Below are 21,972 nucleotides of genomic sequence, written 5' to 3'. Positions count from 1 at the left end.
GTTGTGTGATTCCACAAATTTACCCATTCCACTATATTTTGCCTTAAGTGCTAACATGACAGGATCCAACTCAAGTATTCATGGTAATCGTTATGGAGAAGAACCCCCTGTTGCACGGGCTGAGTTGCGCCAAATGGCAGACTCACTCTTGCAGGCCATGGAGAGAATGCTTGAAGCACGCATACCTGCGGATGGGCAGAGGGGTCCTCGGCATCAATCTGATGAATCTAGTGCTGAAAATTCTAATGGAGGACATGACCGTTTCAGAGATGGTCGTGGTGGTGGTAGGCGGGCTGGTCATCATGGCCAAAATGGAGGACGAGCTCATGGACGTGGTCGTGGCCATCAAGTTCATTTTGATGATGAAGAATTTGATAACTTTGGTCACGAAGAGGGGTCTAATGAGAATCCCTTTGCAAATGATGGGCTGCATAGGTGGCACCATTATCATCGGCGGCATGCTGATCATGGAGATAGAGAGCATCATCATGGACGTTGTAATAGGGAAGAACCGGACAGCATTGCTCGTGTCAAGTTGAGTATCCCAAAATTCACTGGAAGAGAGGATGCAGATGCATATCTTGAGTGGGCTGAGCAGTGTGATCAAATTTTTAGAGTGCATAATCTCTCTGATCAGAGGTGTGTCAATCTTGCTTCAGTGGAGTTCTCTGGTTATGCTCTGACTTGGTGGAATCAAATACAAGAGAATCAACTTGTGTTGGGCCGTGAACATATCAACACATGGGAAGAGATGAAACAAGTGATGAGAAGGCGATTTGTACCATCAAGCTATCAGCGTGACCTTCGCAATAGGTTACAAATGTTGAAGCAAGGAAAAAGATCGGTTGATGAGTACTATAAGGAGATGGAGCTGCTGTTAGTGCGGACTGGAATTAGAGAGGATCCAGAGTCAAAAATGGCAAGATTTTTGGGTGGTCTCAATGAGGAAATTGCTGGTTTTATTGAGATGTTTCCATATCATACTTTGCAAGACCTTGTTAATCAAGCTATGCGTACTGAAAGAAAAATTCAGCAAGAGACACGTGGAAAATCTTATGCAAGTCATTCTATTGCAGCCCCATGGCGCAAGCAGCAGTCCAGCACTTCTTTTGGTGGGGGACGGTCCCAAGGTGCTGCAGCTCGGCCCTCTTCATCTAATGCTCCCTCAAAGATGGTGGTTTCTACAGCATCATCCCCTGTATATCAGCAGCGACCTACTACAAGTGTAGCAGCCCCAACTATTGTTTCCTCAGCTACTACTTCCTCTGCACGTAGTAGAGAAATTGTGTGCCACAAGTGTCATGGTCGTGGACATATTGCTGCACAATGTCCTAGTAGGAGGACCATGATTGTGAATGATAATGGTGAATGGGAATCTGAAAGTGATCGAGAGGAAGAAGGTCCAAGATATGATGAGGATCATGAGAACCATGATAATGAGATCCAACCCGATGAAGGTGATAACAACTGCTTTATTTCTCTTCGTGTGCTTAGTGTTACTGCTGCAAAGGAAGAGAATGGGCAGCGACACAATCTTTTCCACACTCGAGGCATGATCAAAGAGAAGTTGTGTAGAATTATTGTTGACAATGGCAGCTGCAACAATATTGCTAGCCAAGAATTGGTTGATAGAATGGAGCTAAAACAAAGGCGTCATCCTAATCCATACAAGATGCAGTGGCTGAATGATTGTGGTGCGCTGCGTGTGAGCCATGTTGTGACAGTTCCTTTCTCTATTGGGAGGTATAATGATCATGTGGAGTGTGATGTGGTGCCTATGCAAGCATGCCAGCTGCTGCTAGGTAGACCATGGTTATATGATCGTGATGTTCAGATCTTTGGAAGAACCAACAAGCTGGTTTTCATGTACAAAGGAGAGCGAATTTCTTTGCTCCCTTTGACACCGGAGGAGATTTTGAATGATGATCTAAAAAGAAAACAGCGAGAGAGCGAGAACCACTTGCGAGTGACCCACAAAAATAGTGAGGGAGTGTTTCTAAAGCCAAATAAAACCCCACAGCCACAAATGACCAAGACAAAGGGAAAAGAGGGATTAGTTATGATGGCTAGGAAAGGGGATTTAAAAGAATTGAGTGAACCCAATGCCACATTCCTTGTACTCCTGTACAAGGAAAATTTTCTTTCCCCTAACGACTTATCCTCTACTTTGCCAAGTGTTATTTTTAATGTGTTACAGGAATATGAGGATGTCTTTCCAGAGGAGGTACCACCAGGACTGCCACCCAAGAGAGGAATAGAACATCAAATTGACCTTGTTCCCGGTGCTTCACTTCCAAACCGAGCTGCATACCGCACCAATCCGGAGGAAACAAGAGAAATTCAGCAACAAGTGGAAGAATTGATGAGGAAAGGGTATGTGCAGGAAAGTCTTTCACCTTGTGCAGTCCCTGTTCTTTTAGTTCCAAAAAAAGATGGTTCATGGAGAATGTGTGTTGACTGTAGAGCTATTAATAACATCACAGTAAGATATAGGCATCCCATTCCTAGACTTGATGATATGCTTGATGAACTTAGTGGTGCAACAATTTTCACTAAAATTGACTTAAGAAGTGGCTATCACCAAATAAGAATGAGAGAAGGAGATGAGTGGAAGACAGCTTTTAAAACCAAGTTTGGGTTGTATGAATGGTTGGTAATGCCCTTTGGATTGACTAATGCACCAAGTACCTTTATGAGATTGATGAATCATGTGCTTAGATCTTTCATTGGCAAGTTTGTTGTGGTTTACTTTGATGATATATTAATTTACAGCAAGTCTCTTGATGAACATGTTGAGCATATCCAAATTGTGCTTGCTGTCCTACGTGAGCAAAAATTGTATGCTAACCTTGACAAGTGCACATTTTGCACCGACAAGGTAGTTTTTCTTGGTTTTGTTGTTTCAGGACATGGTGTGGAGGTGGATGAGGATAAGATCAAAGCTGTTCGTGAGTGGATGCCTCCACAGAATGCGAATCAAGTGCGTAGCTTCCTTGGACTTGCTGGTTTCTACCGGCGATTTGTGAAAGATTTCAGCACCATTGCTGCTCCAATCAATGAGTTGACAAAGAAAGGAGTGCCTTTTAATTGGGGAGAAGCACAAGAGAAGGCATTTGAAGAACTGAAGATGAAGTTGACAACAGCCCCACTTCTTGCACTTCCAGATTTCGGTAAGACTTTTGAAATTGAATGTGATGCAAGTGGTATAGGAATTGGTGGCGTTCTCATGCAAGAAAGGAGGCCGATTGCATACTTCAGTGAAAAGCTAAGTGGTCCAACTCTGAATTACTCAGTTTATGATAAAGAATTATATGCTCTTGTTAGAAGCTTGGAAACTTGGCAACACTACCTTTTGCCTAAAGAATTTGTGATACATTCAGACCATGAATCTTTGAAACATCTTAAAGGCCAACTAAAACTGAACCGAAGACATGCAAAATGGAGTGAGTTCATTGAGTCCTTTCCTTATGTTGTCAAGTACAAGAAAGGAAAAGATAACATTGTAGCTGATGCTTTGTCTCGACGTCATACTTTGCTTTCAAGACTTGATACTAAAATTCTTGGATTAGAAAGTATAAAAGAACTATATGTTAAGGATTCATATTTTGCTGAACCATATTCCAAGTGTTGTGGCAGCAAGGGATGGGAAAAATTACATTTGCATGAGGGTTTCTTATTTCGAGCTAATAAACTTTGCATTCCAGATTGCTCTGTTCGCATTTTGCTAGTGCAAGAAGCTCATGCAGGAGGACTTATGGGCCATTTTGGTGCAAAGAAAACAGAACAAGTGCTGACTGACCATTTCTTTTGGCCTAAGATGAGAAGAGATGTGGAGAGGCATGTTCTTCGCTGTGAAACCTGCCATAAAGCTAAGTCCCGTTTGAATCCTCATGGTTTATACACTCCTCTACCTATCCCTAGTGTCCCTTGGGAGGACATTTCTATGGACTTTGTCCTTGGTTTACCACGAACCAAGAGGGGGAAGGATTCCATATTTGTTGTGGTTGATAGATTTAGCAAAATGGCACACTTTATTCCCTGTCATAAGAGCGATGATGCTTCACACATTGCTGAATTGTTTTTCAGAGAAATTGTGCGTCTACATGGAGTGCCACGTACCATCGTGTCTGATCGTGACACCAAGTTTTTGAGTTACTTTTGGAAAACCTTGTGGGAAAAACTGGGGACAAGGCTGCTCTTCTCCACAACGTGTCATCCTCAAACAGATGGACAAACTGAAGTTGTGAACCGCACATTATCAACATTGCTGCGAGCTATCCTAAAGAAGAATCTGAAATTGTGGGAAGAAAGCTTGCCTCATGTGGAGTTTGCATACAACAGGGCAGTACATTCGACCACAAAATTTTGTCCATTTGAGATTGTCTCTGGGTTCAAACCTACTGCTCCCATCGATCTTTTGCCTTTGCCTATGCAGGAACGTGTGAACTTTGATGCAAGCAAGCGAGCAGAATTTGTCAAGAAGCTTCATGATCAAGCTAAAGCAAACATTGAGAAGATGACCAAGTTATATGAGAAGCACGCTAACAAGGGTCGTAAGAAGATGTTATTTGAACTGGGAGACTTGGTTTGGGTGCACCTGCGCAAGGATCGCTTTCATGAACAACGCAAGAGCAAGCTGCAACCCCGAGCCGATGGTCCATTCAAAGTGCTTCGCAAGATCAATGACAATGCTTATGAAATTGATCTTCCAAGTACTTATGGTGTGAGTACAAGTTTCAATGTCTCCGACCTTTCTCCATTCTTTGGATTGGAAGAGTCGAGGACGACTCTTTTTGAAGGGGGGGAGGATGATATGACTATGCCAGCAAGCAAGATGTCACAAGCTCCAAGTCAAGCTACAACCACTCAAGTTTTACCTACACCGACACCAGCCAAAGTCATCGATGGACCGGTTACACGTAGTCGTGCAAAGAAGCTACAACAAGAGGTCCACGCGCTACTTTGTGAGATTCATTTTAACATTAATGAAAATTATATACTACCTAAGTGTTCTACCTTGATTGTACTCAGGTATATAGAAGAAGAGAAGGATGAATCAGACCCTGAAGAACGAACCAGTGCAAGTCCTAGAAGACACGTCAAAAACGGACCAGTGGAAGTCAAAAACGGACCAGTGCAAAGAAATCTTCATAACTTTTTAATCACAAAAGCTATGAAGGCCCATGAGGACTTGTTGGAAAGCTTGTCGAGTCTACTTTCCAATGAATCTAGTGGCGACCAGTTTTGATACTCCATATTGCCTGCAGACCAGAATTAGTACAGACTGATCAGAAGGTCAACAGTCTGCCGTGACAGAATGTTGGTGCAACTTGCCGTGCAAAACTGTACCAATCTACGACGTTTTGAGGTACGTGGCATACATTGCTGGAAAGCTCTATGAGTCTAGTTTCACACCCAAGAAACGGTTCGTCATTTGGACTTCCCAATAAAAAGTTATGGTCAGTTTATTGGAAACTGCTCTGGAGGCCAACAGTCACGCGAAGCCAGTTCGGGAATCCATTCCGAGGGGTCTTTTCACATTGCCTTCACCCACAAACTCTATTTCGTTTTCATACCTATCTAGGAGGGTTGTTCCTAGTATAAATATCCCCTACCTCTAAGCTATTAGCAACCTTTGATCATTTCATAAACTAAATGATATTGCAGCCGCGCTGCTGAGTGCCTTACTCAACCTTTGTTCTTCCTTGTTCTTCATGGACTTGTGAAGTGAATCCTCTGGGTTCCCCTACTTCGTGCTCTACGGCTTCCGTGCGGCTGCGCCGTATTGTGTGGATTAGTTCCGGATTGTGGTTCTGCGGTCGTTTGGAGATCGAGTCGAAGTCTTCGTGGTTTCGGTGCCTCTCTCCCCGTCGCTTGGTCGCATCCAACCTTTGTCAGGTATAAAGCTAGTTACCCGCTGTTCGCAGCAAGTTATCCTTGTTCTTTTGATCTACTGTCGTGAAGATCGGGACACCCTCGTACCGATCCATATCGGTAACCTATCAGTATGGATATATAGTAGATGGCCACTGGGTTCTCAGTCTCTCATCACCGAGATCCAAAGCGTCTGCGGCCGGATCTTCCTCTCATTGCTTGCGGCGAGTGTAAGCAGAAGATTGTGAAGGAGCACCGAGTGAAAAAAGAGGGAATCAACAAGGGTACTATATTCTACAAGTGTCCAGACCGTGAGGTGGGTTATTATTTCCCTGCATTTAATTAATATGGTTCATTTGTCCTAGTTTTGCTTGATGATGTTATTTAAATTACTTATTCTTTGTTCTAATTGCAGTGGGAGGGTACCGGTGGATATAAAGGTTGGTACTGGGAGGAAGAGTACATTCCGCACGTGCGAAATTCTATTACACAGGAGGTTGCGGCTGAAGGTGATGAGGCAGTGAGCCAGCGGAAGAAGCCCACCACCCTGCCAGCGGATGGGCAGTTGTTTATTTTAGTTGGGATAGGACGAGAAATAATTATGTTGCTTAAGTGTATTTTAGTTCTAGTTTTTTTATTGCTAGTTGTGGTTATCTTTGTTGTAGTAAGGGTTGCTTGAATTAATTAATCATGTGATGTCGTGTGCGTTGTACAATAACAGGAAGAACTAAGTGCATGGTTGTAATATTTAATGCAGATGTGGTCACGCAATTGGATGTATAATGTCGATCGCCGCTCTAAAGAGTTCAATGCTGGCTTGCACTATTTCTTAGGTGTGGCTGAGGCAAACAAGCAGGATGGTTTCATGTGCTGCCCATGCGCCATTTGTAAGAATTTGAAGGAATATTCATGCTCAAGGACTCTTCATACGCATTTGTTGAAGTCGGGTTTTGTACCAAACTATATTTGTTGGATGAAGCACGGAGAAAGGGGGGTTCTAATGGATGATGGTGAAGAAGATGAAGAAGAATTGAACCACGCCGATATTATTGCTCAGTACGGTACCTTCGGTGATGATGTAGTGGGGGGAGATGATGAAGAGGATGCGGCAGCGGCAGAAGTTGTGGCAGTTGATGAATGCTCTTGGTGATGCCATTCGCGATGTACAAAGAGATTGTGAAAGTGAGAACAAGGCCAAGTTCGAGCGCATGCTAGAGGATCACGGGAAATTGCTATATCCGACCGCTGAAGATAGGCAAAAAAAAGTTGGGTACAACACTTGAACTGCTTTAGTGGAAGGCAAAGAATGGTGCATCCAACAAGTCATTTGGGCAGTTATTGAAGATCATGAAAAAGATGCTTCCGAGGGCAAACGAAGTGCCCACCACTATGTACAAAGCAAAGTAGGTTGTCTACCATTTGGGATTAGGAATCTAGAAGATACACGCATGTCCTAATGACTGCATCCTGTATTGTTGTGAGGAATACAAGAATCTGGATGCAAGCCCGGTATGCAAAGCATCACAGTATAAGATCAGGCGAGATGATCGTGGCGACGTAGAGGGTGAAGAACGTCCTAGCTGGAAGAAAATCCATACCAAGGTTATGTGGTATGCTCCTATAATACAACGCTTGAAACGTTTGTTCAGAAATAAAGACAATGCAAAGTTGTTGGGGTGGCATAAAGAAGACTGTATGGTAGACAATATGCTCAGGCACCCTGCTAATGGATCCCAGTGGAGAGCGATAGATAGAGAATTCCCAAAGTTTGCAGGATAGAAACTTGAGGTTCGCTTTAAGTACGGATGGTTTTAATCCTTTCGGGGAGCAGAGCAGTAGTCATAGCACTTGGCCAGTCACTCTCTGCATCTACAACCTTCCTCCATGGTTATGCATGAAGCAGAAGTTCATTATGATGCCTATCAGCCAAGGGCTGAAGAAACCTGGCAACGACATCGATGTCTACCTGAGGCCATTAGTTGAGGAACTTCTTCTTCTATGGAGAAAGCCAGGTGTATGCGTGTGGGACGAGTACAAACAGGAACACTTTAACCTGCGAGCATTGTCGTTCATCACAATTAATGACTGGCCTGCTCTAAGTAATCTTTCAGACCACACAAACAAGGGATACAATGCATGCACACACTGTTTCAAAGACCTTGATAGTATATATTTGAAAAAATGTCGAAAGGTCATGTACATTGGCCACCGTCGGTTTCTTCCTGTGGGCCACCTAGTAAGAAAGAAAGGCAAACATTTTAAAGGCAAGGGAGACCACCGGACTAAGCCTCGTAACCGAACCAGGGAAGATATACTCGAAATGGTGAAGGATATGAAAGTAGTTTTTGGTAAGGGACGGGGTAGCGAACCTCTTCCCAAAGATGCTTAGGGACATACACCCATGTGGAAGAAGAAGTTCATATTCTAGGAGCTACCCTACTGGCATGTCCAAGAGGTCCGCCACACGATCGATGTGATGCACCTAACAAAGAGTCTCTGTGTGAATCTTATCAGATTCATGGGTGTCTATGGGAAACCTAAGGATTCACTTGAAGCACGACAGGACTTGCAGGAAATGAAAGAATGAGGCAACCTGCATCCGAAGAAGACAGATGACGGGCGCCAGTACTTAAGCCCTGCTAGCTATACTCTGAGCAAAGAAGTGAAGGAAAACATGTTTGAATGTGTTGACGGTCCTTAAGTATCAAATTTAATTATCAAATAAACAAAGAAAAGGATCCAAATGAAATCAACATCCAGACTTAGGGTTTTATCTGACAGAATTCCACGAGTTTTGGTGTTTGTCTATTTCTGCAGGGGGTTATCAGGAAATATGGAAGATAGGCCCACACGTCAGGATTACATAGAGATATCAACGTGCTGCGCAATTATCTTACATCTAGAAGACTCCAGAAGGCACGAGAACGAAGCAGAGGCAGAACAGAGCCTGGCCCAGGGCGCCTGCCCTAGGGACCATGGCGCCCGCCCCCCTTTAGAGTTCAATCAGGACTCTCATTTGGGATTAAGCTCCACCGACCTAAAGGATCAAGGATAACCGTTCAATCAATGTCGGTTTGATCCAACGGCCCATATTCACTTGAAAGGACTATAAAACCAGACCCCCTGGCCCCTGGAGGAGAGAGCCTCTCAACCCTAATTCATTATCCATCAAGGGAGAAGAAGCCTCTGATCAAGCCTAGAGCCACCACATCAATTAGATATCTAGATTAGCATAGCTACATAGGATTAGAATTAGAAGGAGTCAATCTTCGATTGGTTTCCGGATCTGTCAAGAGGTTTCTTGGTAATTCTCTATTGTTCTTCAATTGTTCATCTTTGTTCTTCAATATTATGAATATGACTTTGTTCTACTTCAATATATTGATTATGACTTTGCTCTACTTGTTTATATTCGCAATTATATTGTTCTTAGTTTATCATAGTTATATACTTGGCTTAGTTAGATTGGAATTATATACATGTTTAGGATCGTATAACATTTATCCATCGGATCCATGGGTAAATGATAGATATTGTGTAGGCGTGGTGCTTATACCGTATTTATCTGCGATTGTACCCTATATGCCAGATCGTGGGGTAGTTCGTGGTAGTGACAGCTCTATTGATTCTTATATAGTCCCCCTCTCGTGTATTGGGCTGGCAGAGCAACATTATTACAGGGGAGTGATTACAATGTTTCTCATATTCCTTGCTAATATCACTATGCATGGGCGTAGTCTTGTCTCGCAATGATTGCTAAGTATAATTGCACTAACTATGATATGCTAGACTGTATAGTTAAGAATAACTTAGGAAATATTCTTGTAGTTCGTTCTAATTCCATGCTAATGACTTACTAGAATATCTAATTGAGGTGCTTATCATATTTATATGTGGCTAAGTTATGCTTATCAGATTAATTATCTTTGTCACTATTCATTACTTTCTATATCCTTTATGTGACACTTATCCCTGTATGAAAGAGTTAGATAAATGTTCTCAATTATACATGCAATGATAGATACTCAATCTTATATTCCATTCCATAATCAACATTGATGATTACTAATCCCTTCCCAGTGGTAAAAATATAAATAACGATACCTGGAATACTTCCTAGTTAAAATGCTACATTGGTATTAATCTGTGCGCTTGCAGATCTCATTTGTTATTTATTTAGATGAGCAATTGCATATTTCAATACCGCATCTCTTATGTCATGCTGGGGATGACAACTTAGCTTAAGTGGCATGGGAGATAGGTTTGGCATTTTTGGCGCCGTTATCAGAATTAGAAAACTAAGTCTTCTTTTGGTAATGACGTTAAGAATACCCAACAAGCATTTTTGGCGCCGTTGCCGGGGAAGGTTGATTACTAATCAGGAATGAATATAGGATTTTGAGTTATCATTAGCATCACTAATATGATTGAGCTTATCAGTTCTCTCATACAGTTTTACCCCTATATTTTTCTATTTTATCTTATGCAGGGTAATGTATGAATAGAAGAAATCTTCCAGGAAATTTTGTTGACAATCCCAATAGCGTTATTCAGAAAAACAAGAGTCAAGCACAAGAAGAGATCATCAACACTTCAGTAAGAAGCTTCATCCAATCAAGAAGATCACCGAAACTTGTCTTCCGAGTTCGAAGCCATGGCGAACAAATCGATACGCGAGTTCTCAGCTCCCACTATGGACAACATCCGCACTGGACCTACTGAAGAGATCGACGACAACTTTGAGCTCAAGTCTGGACTTATCAACATGGTGCAATCCAACCAGTTCTGTGGGAAGGCACATGAAGATGCTAGTGCTCATCTCCAACACTTCCTGGAGATTTGTAGCACATTCACCATATCAGGAGTCCCCAGAGATGCTATACTACTTCGCCTCTTCCCATTCTCACTGTTAGGGAGAGCAAAGCAGTGGTTCTACGCTACAAAGGAGAAGAATACTACGTGGGCACTCTGCTCAACGAACTTTCTAGCTAAGTTCTTTCCCATGGGCAAGACCAATGCTCTCCATGGGAAGATTACAAGTTTTCAGCAACAACATGATGAATCCGTTCTAGAAGCATGGGAGTGCTTCCAAGACTACATCCTAGACTGTCCCCATCATGGAATGGAGAGGTGGCTACTAATGCAAACGTTTTATCATGGGCTTGGCAACAGTGCTCGAGAGACCATGGATGATGCAGCTGGAGGAGCATTCCTATCACTTACCATATCACAAGCCACAGCTCTTGTGGAGAAGATGGCGTCCAATCAAGGCTGGAATGAAGAGAGGACCCAGACACGCAAGAAAGGTGGAGGTATGCATCAGCTCAAGGAGGTAGACATGTTGTCTGCAAAGCTAGACCTGCTCATGAAGAAGCTCGATGATAGAGCTGGAGATAAGAAAGAAGTTATGCACATCTACGACTCTCACATGACTTGTGAGGCGTGTGGAGATACTGGACACTCAGGCAATCACTGCCCTGAGATGCTTGAGGATGTGAACTACATCAACAATAACAACAACAACTACTACAATCGTCCTCAGCAAAATCAAGGTTGGAATCAACAGAGGCCTAACTACTTAGGTAATTATCAAGCTAACAATTCTTACAACAATAATAATAATTTTCCACCTCTCAGAGAGTTAGTGTCTAATCAAGGAAAGCTAATGGATAACCTATCTAAGAAATTGGCATCTAATGATAAAATGCTAGAAAATATAAATAATAGAATGGATAATTTCTCTACTGCCATCAAGAATCAAATTAGCTTTAATAAGATGATTGAATCTCAGTTAAATCAAATAGCTGCTGTTGTTCCTGCTACTAACCCCGGTATACCATCACAACCAGAAGGATTAGAATATGCAAATCTTGTAGACATGTTTGATGCAGGTAACTGGAGTAACCCCGTCACTGAAGTTACTACTGACCTTCTGCCGGTCAAGAGAGGCGATCCAGGACGCCCTGTCATCCCGATCTCCATCGGCATGGTGGACTTCCCAGAAGCACTCTCCGACTTTGGCTCTAGTGTCAACATTATCCCCACGGTACTCTATGAAAAATTCTTTACATATCCTTTATGAGAAACAATCATGTGTTTGCAGTTTGCAGATCAGACGTGAAGTTTTCCAAAAGGAATATTGAAGAACCTCTGTGTCCAAGTTGGTACCTTGTACGCCACAGTAGACTTCGTGGTGATAGAGACCGGTAATGATGAGAGGGCACCCATCATCTTATGGAGGCCATTCTTGAACACCTCGGGAGCTGTAATCTACGCTAGTGCTGTCAAGATCAGTTTCTACATCAAAGGGAAGAAGGAGACGTTTTCCTTCAAGAACAAGACTACACAAATCCTAGAGCAATCTCGACATGAATCAAGGAAGAGGACCAACGGGAGGAACAGGAACAAGCAAGTGTGGACCGAGTCAGCTAAGATGGTCACTGCAGTTCAAGGAGGTCAAGATCATCGACTTAAGTCACCGTTTCTGGCTAAGAAGGACGACCCAGGAATGCCAAGCATCTATTGCTCCATAAATGGATACAACTTCTACAAGACGACTTGCGACACCGGATCGGGCGTCAACATAATGGCTGCAGTCACCTATCGGCTCTTGTTTGGAACCATGCCCTTAAAACCAACATAAATTCAGCTCCAGATGGTAGATCAGACATTTCGAGAGGCTAAAGGTATAGTAACTGATGTCCCTGTCAAAATAGACGATCTTTTTGTCTATACAGACTTTCAGGTTACTGACATGGGAGAAGACGAATACAATCCACCCATCATCCTTGGAAGACCGTTCCTCAGCACTGTTAAAGCAATCATCTACATTGGAATTGGAGAAGTTCATATGCACTTCCCCTCAGAGAAGGTACGCCGCTATTTTACTGACCCTAACTATATCGTTGAAGACTCTAAGCAGGTCACAAAATGACGCAACCGCAACCAGAGGAGGCAGATCATCAAGGATGGATGGGAAGACTATGAAGGAGAAGTTGTAAGGTCAGAAGACATACAGTTTAAACAGAATTATCCAGAGGAGACCGTAGCACCGAGTCAGGTGTGGAAAGAGAAGATAACTATACATGAAGAAGAGGCGCTGCCGGAAGCACCGACTATGCCACCCAATGAATCCCAGGACAACTAGAAAACGGAGAGTCCCGTTCGGAGGACTTAAAAACACCGAACGCCTTGCCAAGAGGTAAACTTTGTAGTTATCCTTTCACTTTCAATTATTTAAAATAGTTTACTTAGTTAATCATGTTTGTACTATCTTAAAAAGAAAATAAAAATGTTAAAAAACAGTAAGCCCTATGTGAGTATACGAGTGGCATGAAACCCATAAGTACATTCACTATGGTGGCATAAAAATAAAATAAATATTTCTTTTCTGCTTTATAAAATGAAAATATAAAAATAGGGAGTAATATTTATTGAGGAGGCTCAAACATGATAAAGGCTAAATATTTATGCTAACACCTAATCAGTTCCACAAAGCTTTGTTGTCTATTTGAGCTCCACTGAATTCAAGAATCAAGAAGACTAGCAGACGGAGGACATTCTAATCGCTGTCAGGATACTACCAAATTTCAAATACACCTCTGCCACCTGCTAGCTACATCAAGAGAAATTACGTCAAAATTCAGCTTAGGGGAGAGCACCCCCATTTATCCCGCTAAGTATTTCTATCTATCTTTATACTTATACTATATTAAAATATAAATATACATAACTATGGAAAACCAAATAAAGATTTTATGCTTATATATATATCTTTTGCTTAGTGTGTTTAATAAATAAATAAAGTGGCTATGCTAAACTGAATCTTAATAGTAAAACTCTATCATGGACATGATGAATAGTTGCTCTGCCAAATTTTCAAATTTGAAGTTTTCTCTCTGGTTTAGACATAATTGTTATAATTTAAAGCTTGCTCTAAAACCTAAACTTGTGGGAAGAAAACTTGATCTGAAATCTAAGTTGTTAACGGATATGACATGGGAAGGTTGAGCTGCTATTTATCTGTTCCTAGAGATGCTAGAATTCTGGAGAATTTTATCTTTTAAAATCTTTAAAATATTGCATGATGAGTTCCTATATGATGAGAGTTTAAATTCCTACCATAGCCATATATACATGCTTGCTAGACTTTAAGCCACACATTTACTTTTTACTGCTTATGAGCATTGAGTGTGGTCAAGCGGTGTCGACCCTTAGGAGCTAGTCATGTGGTTAAATCAAGATTCACTTGCACGTTCACTCACACATGCTGCTTCTACTCCGGAAGTACGCATCCACATATATCCATCCATTTCCATCTCCAGAACCACCCAAAAACATTCTACTCCTAATCCGGGAGAGAATAGCCAAAAACATTTCTGTTTTCCCCTGTGAAATAAATGCTCAAGTTATCTTGGTTACTACCACTTGCTATATTATTTCATGAGATGAGTGCTATAAAAAAAAGAGAGAGAAAAAAGAAGATACGAGGAAATAGAAAGGGGCAAGTGCCCAGAACCTCGAAAGAAAAGAAAAAGTGAGACGATAGGTAAAAATGAACAAGTGTCTGACAGTAGAATTAGGGGTACAAAATACCCACCTGAGAGGAAAGAAAAAGAAGAGCATCTCATTCTCCTCACAAAGTTTCAAAGAGTAAGGAAGGTATGTATCCCCTCAAAGAGCAAAAGTAGAATTAGACTTTCACCATTGTTATCACCATCATCACCATACACCATTCATTCGCCACACATGCACATCTTGATTTGACTTATTGATTTGTTTCTTTGGATCCATGGTTTGACTATACAATAAATGTCTTGTAAGTATGTATACTTTATCTCCCACCTATGAGCTCCAGATATTAAAGCCTTATTAGAGTAGGATGAGAGAGAAGGCAATGTCACTATGCTTCATACCACAAATACCACATACTTTGAGAGAAGGCATATACCATCACTGCCTTGGTAAGGATCCAGAAATACCACAAAAGAGAGATCTAAGAGAGTCATACAAGGAATCTCTGAGTTTTATTTGAAAATCTACAAAAACTCCAGAGCTATAGCTGATCAAGAATAAGAAACATGGCACTTGGCTAGACTGTTCTATCTTTTAACTACTCAAGACAGAAGTGATGGTTACAAGTCCCATGGTGAATGGTAAAATGAATAAGTTTTAAGTCTTGACAGTTTACTCTAACTCATAGATAAGATCTTATTTAAAAGCATGTGTACCATCAACTTTTAAAGGCATTACAACAACTTCTGATCCATCGCTGAGATTATCCTTGCTCAGGGACGAGCAAGAGGTAAGCTTGGGGGAGTTTGTTGACGGTCCTTAAGTATCAAATTTAATTATCAAATAAAAAAAGAAAAGGATCCAAATGAAATCAACATCCAGACTTAGGGTTTTATCTGACAGAATTCCACGAGTTTTGGCCTTTGTCTATTTCTACAGGGGGTTATCAGAAAATACGGAAGAAAGGCCCACACGTCGAAATTACATAGAGATATCAACGTGCCGCACAATTATCTTACATCTAGAAGACTCCAGAAGCCACGAGAACGAAGCGGAGGCAGAACGGAGCCTGGCCCAGGGCGCCTGCCCAAGGGACCAGGGCGCCCGCCCACCTTTAGAGTTCAATCAGGACTCTCTTTCGGGATTAAACTCCACCGACCTAAAGGATCAAGGATAACCGTTCAATCATTGTCGGTTTGATCCAACGGCCCATATTCACTTGAAAGGACTATAAAACCAGACCCCCTGGCCCCTGGAGGAGAGAGTCTCTCAACCCTAATTCATTATCCATCAAGGGAGAAGAAGCCTCTGATCAAGCCTAGAGCCACCACATCAATTAGATATCTAGATTAGCATAGCTACATAGGATTAGAACTAGAAGGAGTCAATCTTCGATTAGTTTCCAGATCTGTCAAGAGGATTCTTAGTAATTCTATATTGTTCTTCAATTGTTCATCTTTGTTCTTCAATATTATGAATATGACTTTGTTCTACTTTAATATATTGATTATGACTTTGCTCTACTTGTTTATATTCACAATTATATTGTTCTTAGTTTATCATAGTTATATACTTGGCTTAGTTAGATTGGAATTATATACATGTTTAGGATCGTATAGCGTTTATCCATCGGATCCATGGGTAAATTATAGATATTGTGTAGGCGTGGTGCTTATACCGTATTTATCTGCGATTGTACCCTATATGCCAGATCGTGGGGTAGTTCGTGGTAGTGACAGCTCCATTGATTCTTACATAGTCCCCCTCTCGTGTATTGGGCTGGCAGAGCAACATTATTACAGGGGAGTGATTACGATGTTTCTCATATTTCTTGCTAATATCACTATGCATGGGCGTAGTCTTGTCTCGCAATGATTGCTAAGTATAATTGCACTAACTATGATATGCTAGACTGTATAGTTAAGAATAACTTAGGAAATATTCTTGTAGTTCATTCTAATTCCATGCTAATGACTTACTAGAATATCTAATTGAGGTGCTTATCATATTTATATGTGGCTAAGTTATGCTTATCAGATTAATTATCTTTGTCACTATTCATTACTTTATATATCCTTTATCTGACACTTATCCTTGTATGAAAGAGTTAGATAAACGTTCTCAATTATACTTGCAATGATAGATACTCAATCTTATATTCCATTCCATAATCAACATTGATGATTACTAATCCCTTCGCAGTGGTAAAAATATAAATAACGATACCTGGAATACTTCCAGGTTAAAATGCTACATCGGTATTAATCTGTGCGCTTGCAGATCCCATTTGTTATTTATTTAGATGAGCAGTTGCATATTTCAATACCGTGTCTCTTATGTCATGCTGGGGATGACAACTTGGCTTAAGTGGCATGGTAGATAGGTTTGACATTTTTGGCGCCGTTATCAGAATTAGAAAACTAAGTCTACTTTTGGTAATGACGTTAAGAATACCCAACAGAATGCCTAAAGAGCATCAAGGTCTCATCTAGATTCTCCTCCAATATAAAGAGAATAATTAATGTGCAAGAGAAGAAGTTCCTAAACTTGAAGTCCCATGACTACCATGTGATTATGACGGAACTGCTTCCTGTTGCTCTAAGAGGAATTCTACCTCCACATGTACGTCTAGCCACCGTGAAGTTATGTGCATTCCTCAATGCAATTTCTCAGAAGGCAATCAATCCAGATGAACTTGCTACTCTGTAGAATGATGTCATTCAATGTCTCGTCAGCTTTGAGTTGGTGTTCCCCCATCCTTCATTGATATCATGACACACCTCCTAGTTCACCTAGTCAAGGAGATTATAATTCTCGGTCCTATGTTCCTACACACCATGTTCCCCTTCAAGAGGTTCATGGGTGTTCTGAAGAAATATGTTCATAGCCGCTCTCAGCCAGAAGGAAGCATTGCCCAGGGCTATGGCACAGAGGAGGTTATAGAGTGTTGTGTTGATTTTATTCTAGACATTGACCCGATTGGCGTTCCTGGTCACGACACGAGGGTAGACTCAGTGGCAAGGGGACATTAGGGAAGAAAACATATATCGGTACAGAGAGCGATTACTTCAATAAAGCACATTACACAGTTCTATAGAACTCCTCGCTGGTTGATCCATATATCGAGGTACATAAGGATTTCATTCGATCCGAGTGGCCTAGGAAGATTGAAGCTTGGATTAGGCGTCATCACATGGAAACCTTTGGCGATTGGTTGCGAAAAGAATGTCAAGGTGAGGAAAACATAGATGAGCAGCTTTATTTGTTGGTCAGGCAGCCATCATGGCATATCAGCACATACAAAGGGTATGAGATCAATGGGAATACATTTTACACATTAGCCCAAGATAAAAGGAGCACCAACCAAAATAGTGGTGTACGAGTAGATGCCATAGATCTAAATGGGAACAAACAAACATACTATGGCCAAATACATGACATATGGGAACTAGACTATGCAACAAATTTTAAAGTTCATTTGTTTCGGTGTAAATGGGTGAAGATGACCGTAGGTGGGGTAACAGTCGACAAGGAGTATGGAATGACAACCGTGGACCTTAACAATGTTAGGTACAAAGATGAACCATTCGTCCTTGCTGCTGATGTGAGTCAGGTGTTCTATGTGAAAGACATGTCTACAAAACCAAAGAGAGGGAAAAATGATGATAACTCAAAAGTCAATCATCAGCCAAAGCGCCACATAGTTCTTTCCGGGAAAAGAAACATTGTCGGAATTGAGGACAAGTCAGACATGTTAGGTGATTATGAAAGAGATGACCGAATTCTGCCATTCAAAGTGAACAAAGACCCAAGCATTTTGCTAAACAATGAGGACACTCCATGGTTAAGGGATGATCATAACCAAGGGTCATATGTTAAGAAGAAGTTCACTGTTGTGCCTGCATGATAGTGGGTTGTAATTAAAGATATTATGTAATAATTAATTAATTGAGACTGTGTGATTCAAAACTTTGTGACTAGAGTTTACAAACACTTTCTCAAATGCAAAAATGTCCTATGTATGGAATGTGTATCTTGATGAGCTCTAACTACCTTGTATTCAAAGTTTTTCATTTGAGGTCATTTAGTGCCTTGTTTGACCTAGTTTGACCAAGTCAAACATTAGGGTTTCAAAACATGTGACTAGAGTTTACTAGAACTTTTCCAAATACAAAAATGTACTATGTATCAAAGGTAGAGTTTGGTGAGGTCTAACTCCTTTGTATTCAAAAGTTTTTTATTTGAAGTCTTTTATTGCCTAGTTTGACCTAGTTTGACCAAGTCAAAATTTGGATTTTTTTTTAAAAAAACACTTTGACCGGACCCTAGATGGTCTCAGCTATAGAAGTCATGAATACAAAGTTTGTCCACCTTATCAAGATACACATTTGGTGTAATGGTCAACTTTTCATCTGAGAGGGTTTGGACCACTCAAATTTTGAAATTTTAAATTTTCACGGCTACTCACACGTTTTCGGGACCCTAGACGGCCCCAACTCGAAAAGTCATGAATAGCAAGTTTGTTCCACTCATCAAGATCTACATTTGATACATACGACATTTTTGCATTTGACAAAGCGTTATGAAAGTGCAGTTCTAAACCCACAGGTCCCGCATATAGTTTCATAAAGTCTGTGTGTAATTCAAGACTTTGTGACTAGAGTTTAGAAATACTTTCTCAAATGCAAAAATGCCCTATATATGCAATGTGTATCTTGATGAGCTCTAACTACGTTGTATTCAAAAATTTTTCATTTGAGGTCATTTAGTGCGTTGTTTGACTAGGTTTGACCAAGTCACGCCTTAGGTTTTCAAAACATGTGACTAGAGTTTACTGGAACTTTTCCAAATGCAAATATGTACTATGTATCAAAGGTAGAGGTTGGTGAGGTCTAACTCCTTTGTATTCAAAAGTTTTTTATTTGAGTTCTTTCATTGCCTAGTTTGACCAAATCAAACATTAGATTAACGTTCAAATGATGTGAAAATAAATTTATATGGACCTCTAGGTTATAAATAAAAGGTTAACGTTCAAATGATGTGAAAATAAGTTTCCTGTTAGAAACCAACAATTATTTAAATTATAGTTGAATAATATATTTTTGCATTAACAAAATACTTAATATTAGGGAAATTTGTGTTTAATATTTTCAAAAAAAAACAAAGAGATTTTGAGTTACAAACTTTTAGTAAGTAAATTAAAGGAAAAGTAACACATATATTTTTTGAAGAAATTATGTGAAGTATTAAATTTTCTATACATTTAACAAAGTTTTAGCCTTTAAATAAAAAGAAACAAAATTAAAAACCCAAAATTAATATAATTGGCGGTCTCTGGAAAATTTTGGGGGCCATGGTAAGGCCCAGGACTAAAGGTTCCCAAAATTTTCCACAGCCCGCGCGTGGGGGGGCCTTTAGTCCCGGCTGGTGGGTCGGCCCGGGACTAAAGACCACCCTTTAGTTCCGGCTCTAATCACGAGCCAGGACTAAAGGGTCTTTAGTCCCGGTGCCAGCCACCGTCTGGGAATAAAGCCCCCATCCTATATATACTACAGGGTGACCTCTCTTCTTCCACCTCCGACCAGAACACAGAAACCGCCGCCGCTCTCGATCTCCCATCGCTGCCGCCTCCGCGCAGGAGCTCTCCTTCGTCGCGGTCGTCTGTTGTCCTCCTCGTCCTGCGCACTCATCCTCCTCCGCTTCAGCCCGCGCGCTCATCCTCTGATCCGCCACCGTGCCGACCGTCGTCGTCGTTGCTCGCGCTCGTCCACCGCGCCATCCTCCTCCACCACCGCGCCGTCCTCCTCTGCCTCAGCCCACGTGCTCATCCACCGTCGCTCGTCGTCCTCCATCTCTCCTTGGCTGAATATATGTATATATGATTGCAGTACTGTGTATATGTATATATTAATTTTGCATCGGTGAATATATGTATATGTAGTGTGAGTATATGTATATGCAGTGTGAATATATATATATATATATATATATATATATATATATTAGTTTGTAGTCTATCAAATAATAAATATATACGCATCTTTTGAATTGATATATCTTTAGTCATTGCTACTCCCATATTATGCAGATAAGTTTTTTCCAATATCTTCTGAATACAGCCCATCGTGCAAATGCTTTTGGTATTATTTTCCCTAGACTTATCATCAATAGAGTATTTAGACACGTCATTATTCATAACTGAGCCAGAAAATTCTAGGAATGACTGTAGAGCCTTTGATGCACTTTGCTGAAAAAACAATTCTTCAGATGACATATCATACACACAATGAGATAATATGGCGCCCACATGCTCCTGTCAAGCCAAGAAACAACTGTGGCCTAACCTATGTCATAGGTGTTAAGTCTTGTGTCATAATCTAGTTGCTAGGTGTTAAGTCTATATATATAGATATATATAGAAAATATATATATACATATATATATACATATACATATCTATATATTTTATTCAATGTATATATATATTTCTATATGAGTAGATGTAACTTGATATGAAGGTCATATGACTCATTGTATTTATATGTATATATTTATTTATATGCCTCAATAGATGTATATATTTCTCTATATATAGGTAACTTATATATATATATATATATATATATATATATATATATGAACGATGATATATATATGAATAGATGTAACTTGATATGAATGTCATATGACTCATTATATATATAGACATATCTTTTATATATTTGTATAGTTTTTTTATATACCTTATATATATAGACAATTGCCGATCCGAGGGATCAACAAATCGATGATGAGGCGATCATGATGAATCTCATCGCCGGTGGTGACGAACAAATCGAGGGTGATGATGATGGGAGTTATTGAGAGTGGTCTCCCATACTCCATGATTCAAAATATTGCTGCTAGGCTAGAGTTTCCACGAGCGGAAGTAGTTGATGAATGGAGGAGAAATTTTGCACCGGGCAGGAGTCTAATATGAACCCCAAGCACCTACATGTACTCGATACGCAGATGTTTGCAATCAACAATTGGTGCATGTAGGCTTCTAAAGGCGGAGTTGATTGGATTTCTGTTTGAATTTGAAACCATCACTACTTCTATGGCGACGACCTTATCTTAGTCTAGATGAGTGAATTACACCAGCTAGGCCACATGGACGCTGTGGACAAATCACTCATTAGCTGCTTTTGTTTATAAGGATTTCTTTGTTTTTATTAAACTCTCCAGCATGTCTATGTAGTAGTAATCCTTACACACATACTTGTCGATGGACTCACTATATGCAGGCTCCAAATGACTGAGCTCAGATCCAAAAATGATAATACTCTTGGATTTGTTGATCCATACATCGTTTTCAAGGAGCCAAACCCTTCGGCGACTTGGATCAATGAGATGTGTATGAATCTTACGAGGTTCTTTGTGAACCAAGAATACAAAAAAAGAATACTCTTCCCCTACAACTTCAAGTGAGTTATTGTTGACACCGTTTTTAGTCATGAGTCAAAATAGTTAAGAAGAGTTGATCAGTAGAAGAGAAGTTGTTGTGTCAAATCAATAGAAGAGTGCCGATAGCTAATGATGCCG

The 21,972-nt window shown here is 40.6% G+C and overlaps 1 protein-coding gene across 1 annotated transcript; it reads left to right on the top strand.

The window, feature by feature from the left end:
* LOC110437531 lies at window positions 255–20,270 on the top strand. The gene is made up of 9 exons (XM_021466002.1): window positions 255–497; window positions 638–1,061; window positions 1,188–1,828; window positions 2,198–2,450; window positions 2,883–3,525; window positions 3,661–4,429; window positions 4,583–4,723; window positions 6,290–6,394; window positions 19,944–20,270. The coding sequence occupies exons 1-9, from the start codon at window positions 255–257 to the stop codon at window positions 20,268–20,270; spliced, it is 3,546 nt and encodes a 1,181-aa protein (XP_021321677.1).

The sequence above is a fragment of the Sorghum bicolor genome, chromosome 8 (genome assembly GCF_000003195.3).
Source record: "Sorghum bicolor cultivar BTx623 chromosome 8, Sorghum_bicolor_NCBIv3, whole genome shotgun sequence".
Lineage (NCBI taxonomy): Eukaryota > Viridiplantae > Streptophyta > Magnoliopsida > Poales > Poaceae > Sorghum > Sorghum bicolor.
This window is presented reverse-complemented; position numbering and strand designations above follow the sequence as displayed.

What these genes read in the sequence shown, in the direction of transcription:
- LOC110437531 (XM_021466002.1), top strand. Translation starts at nt 255, where the DNA reads ATGACCGTTTCAGAGATGGTCGTGGTGGTGGTAGGCGGGCTGGTCATC. An exon ending in CATGGTTATATGATCGTGAT is followed by an intron (nt 1,829 to 2,197) that starts GTTCAGATCTTT and finishes AATGTGTTACAG; the next exon opens with GAATATGAGGATGTCTTTCC. An exon ending in ATCTTCCAAGTACTTATGGT is followed by an intron (nt 4,724 to 6,289) that starts GTGAGTACAAGT and finishes TTCTAATTGCAG; the next exon opens with TGGGAGGGTACCGGTGGATA.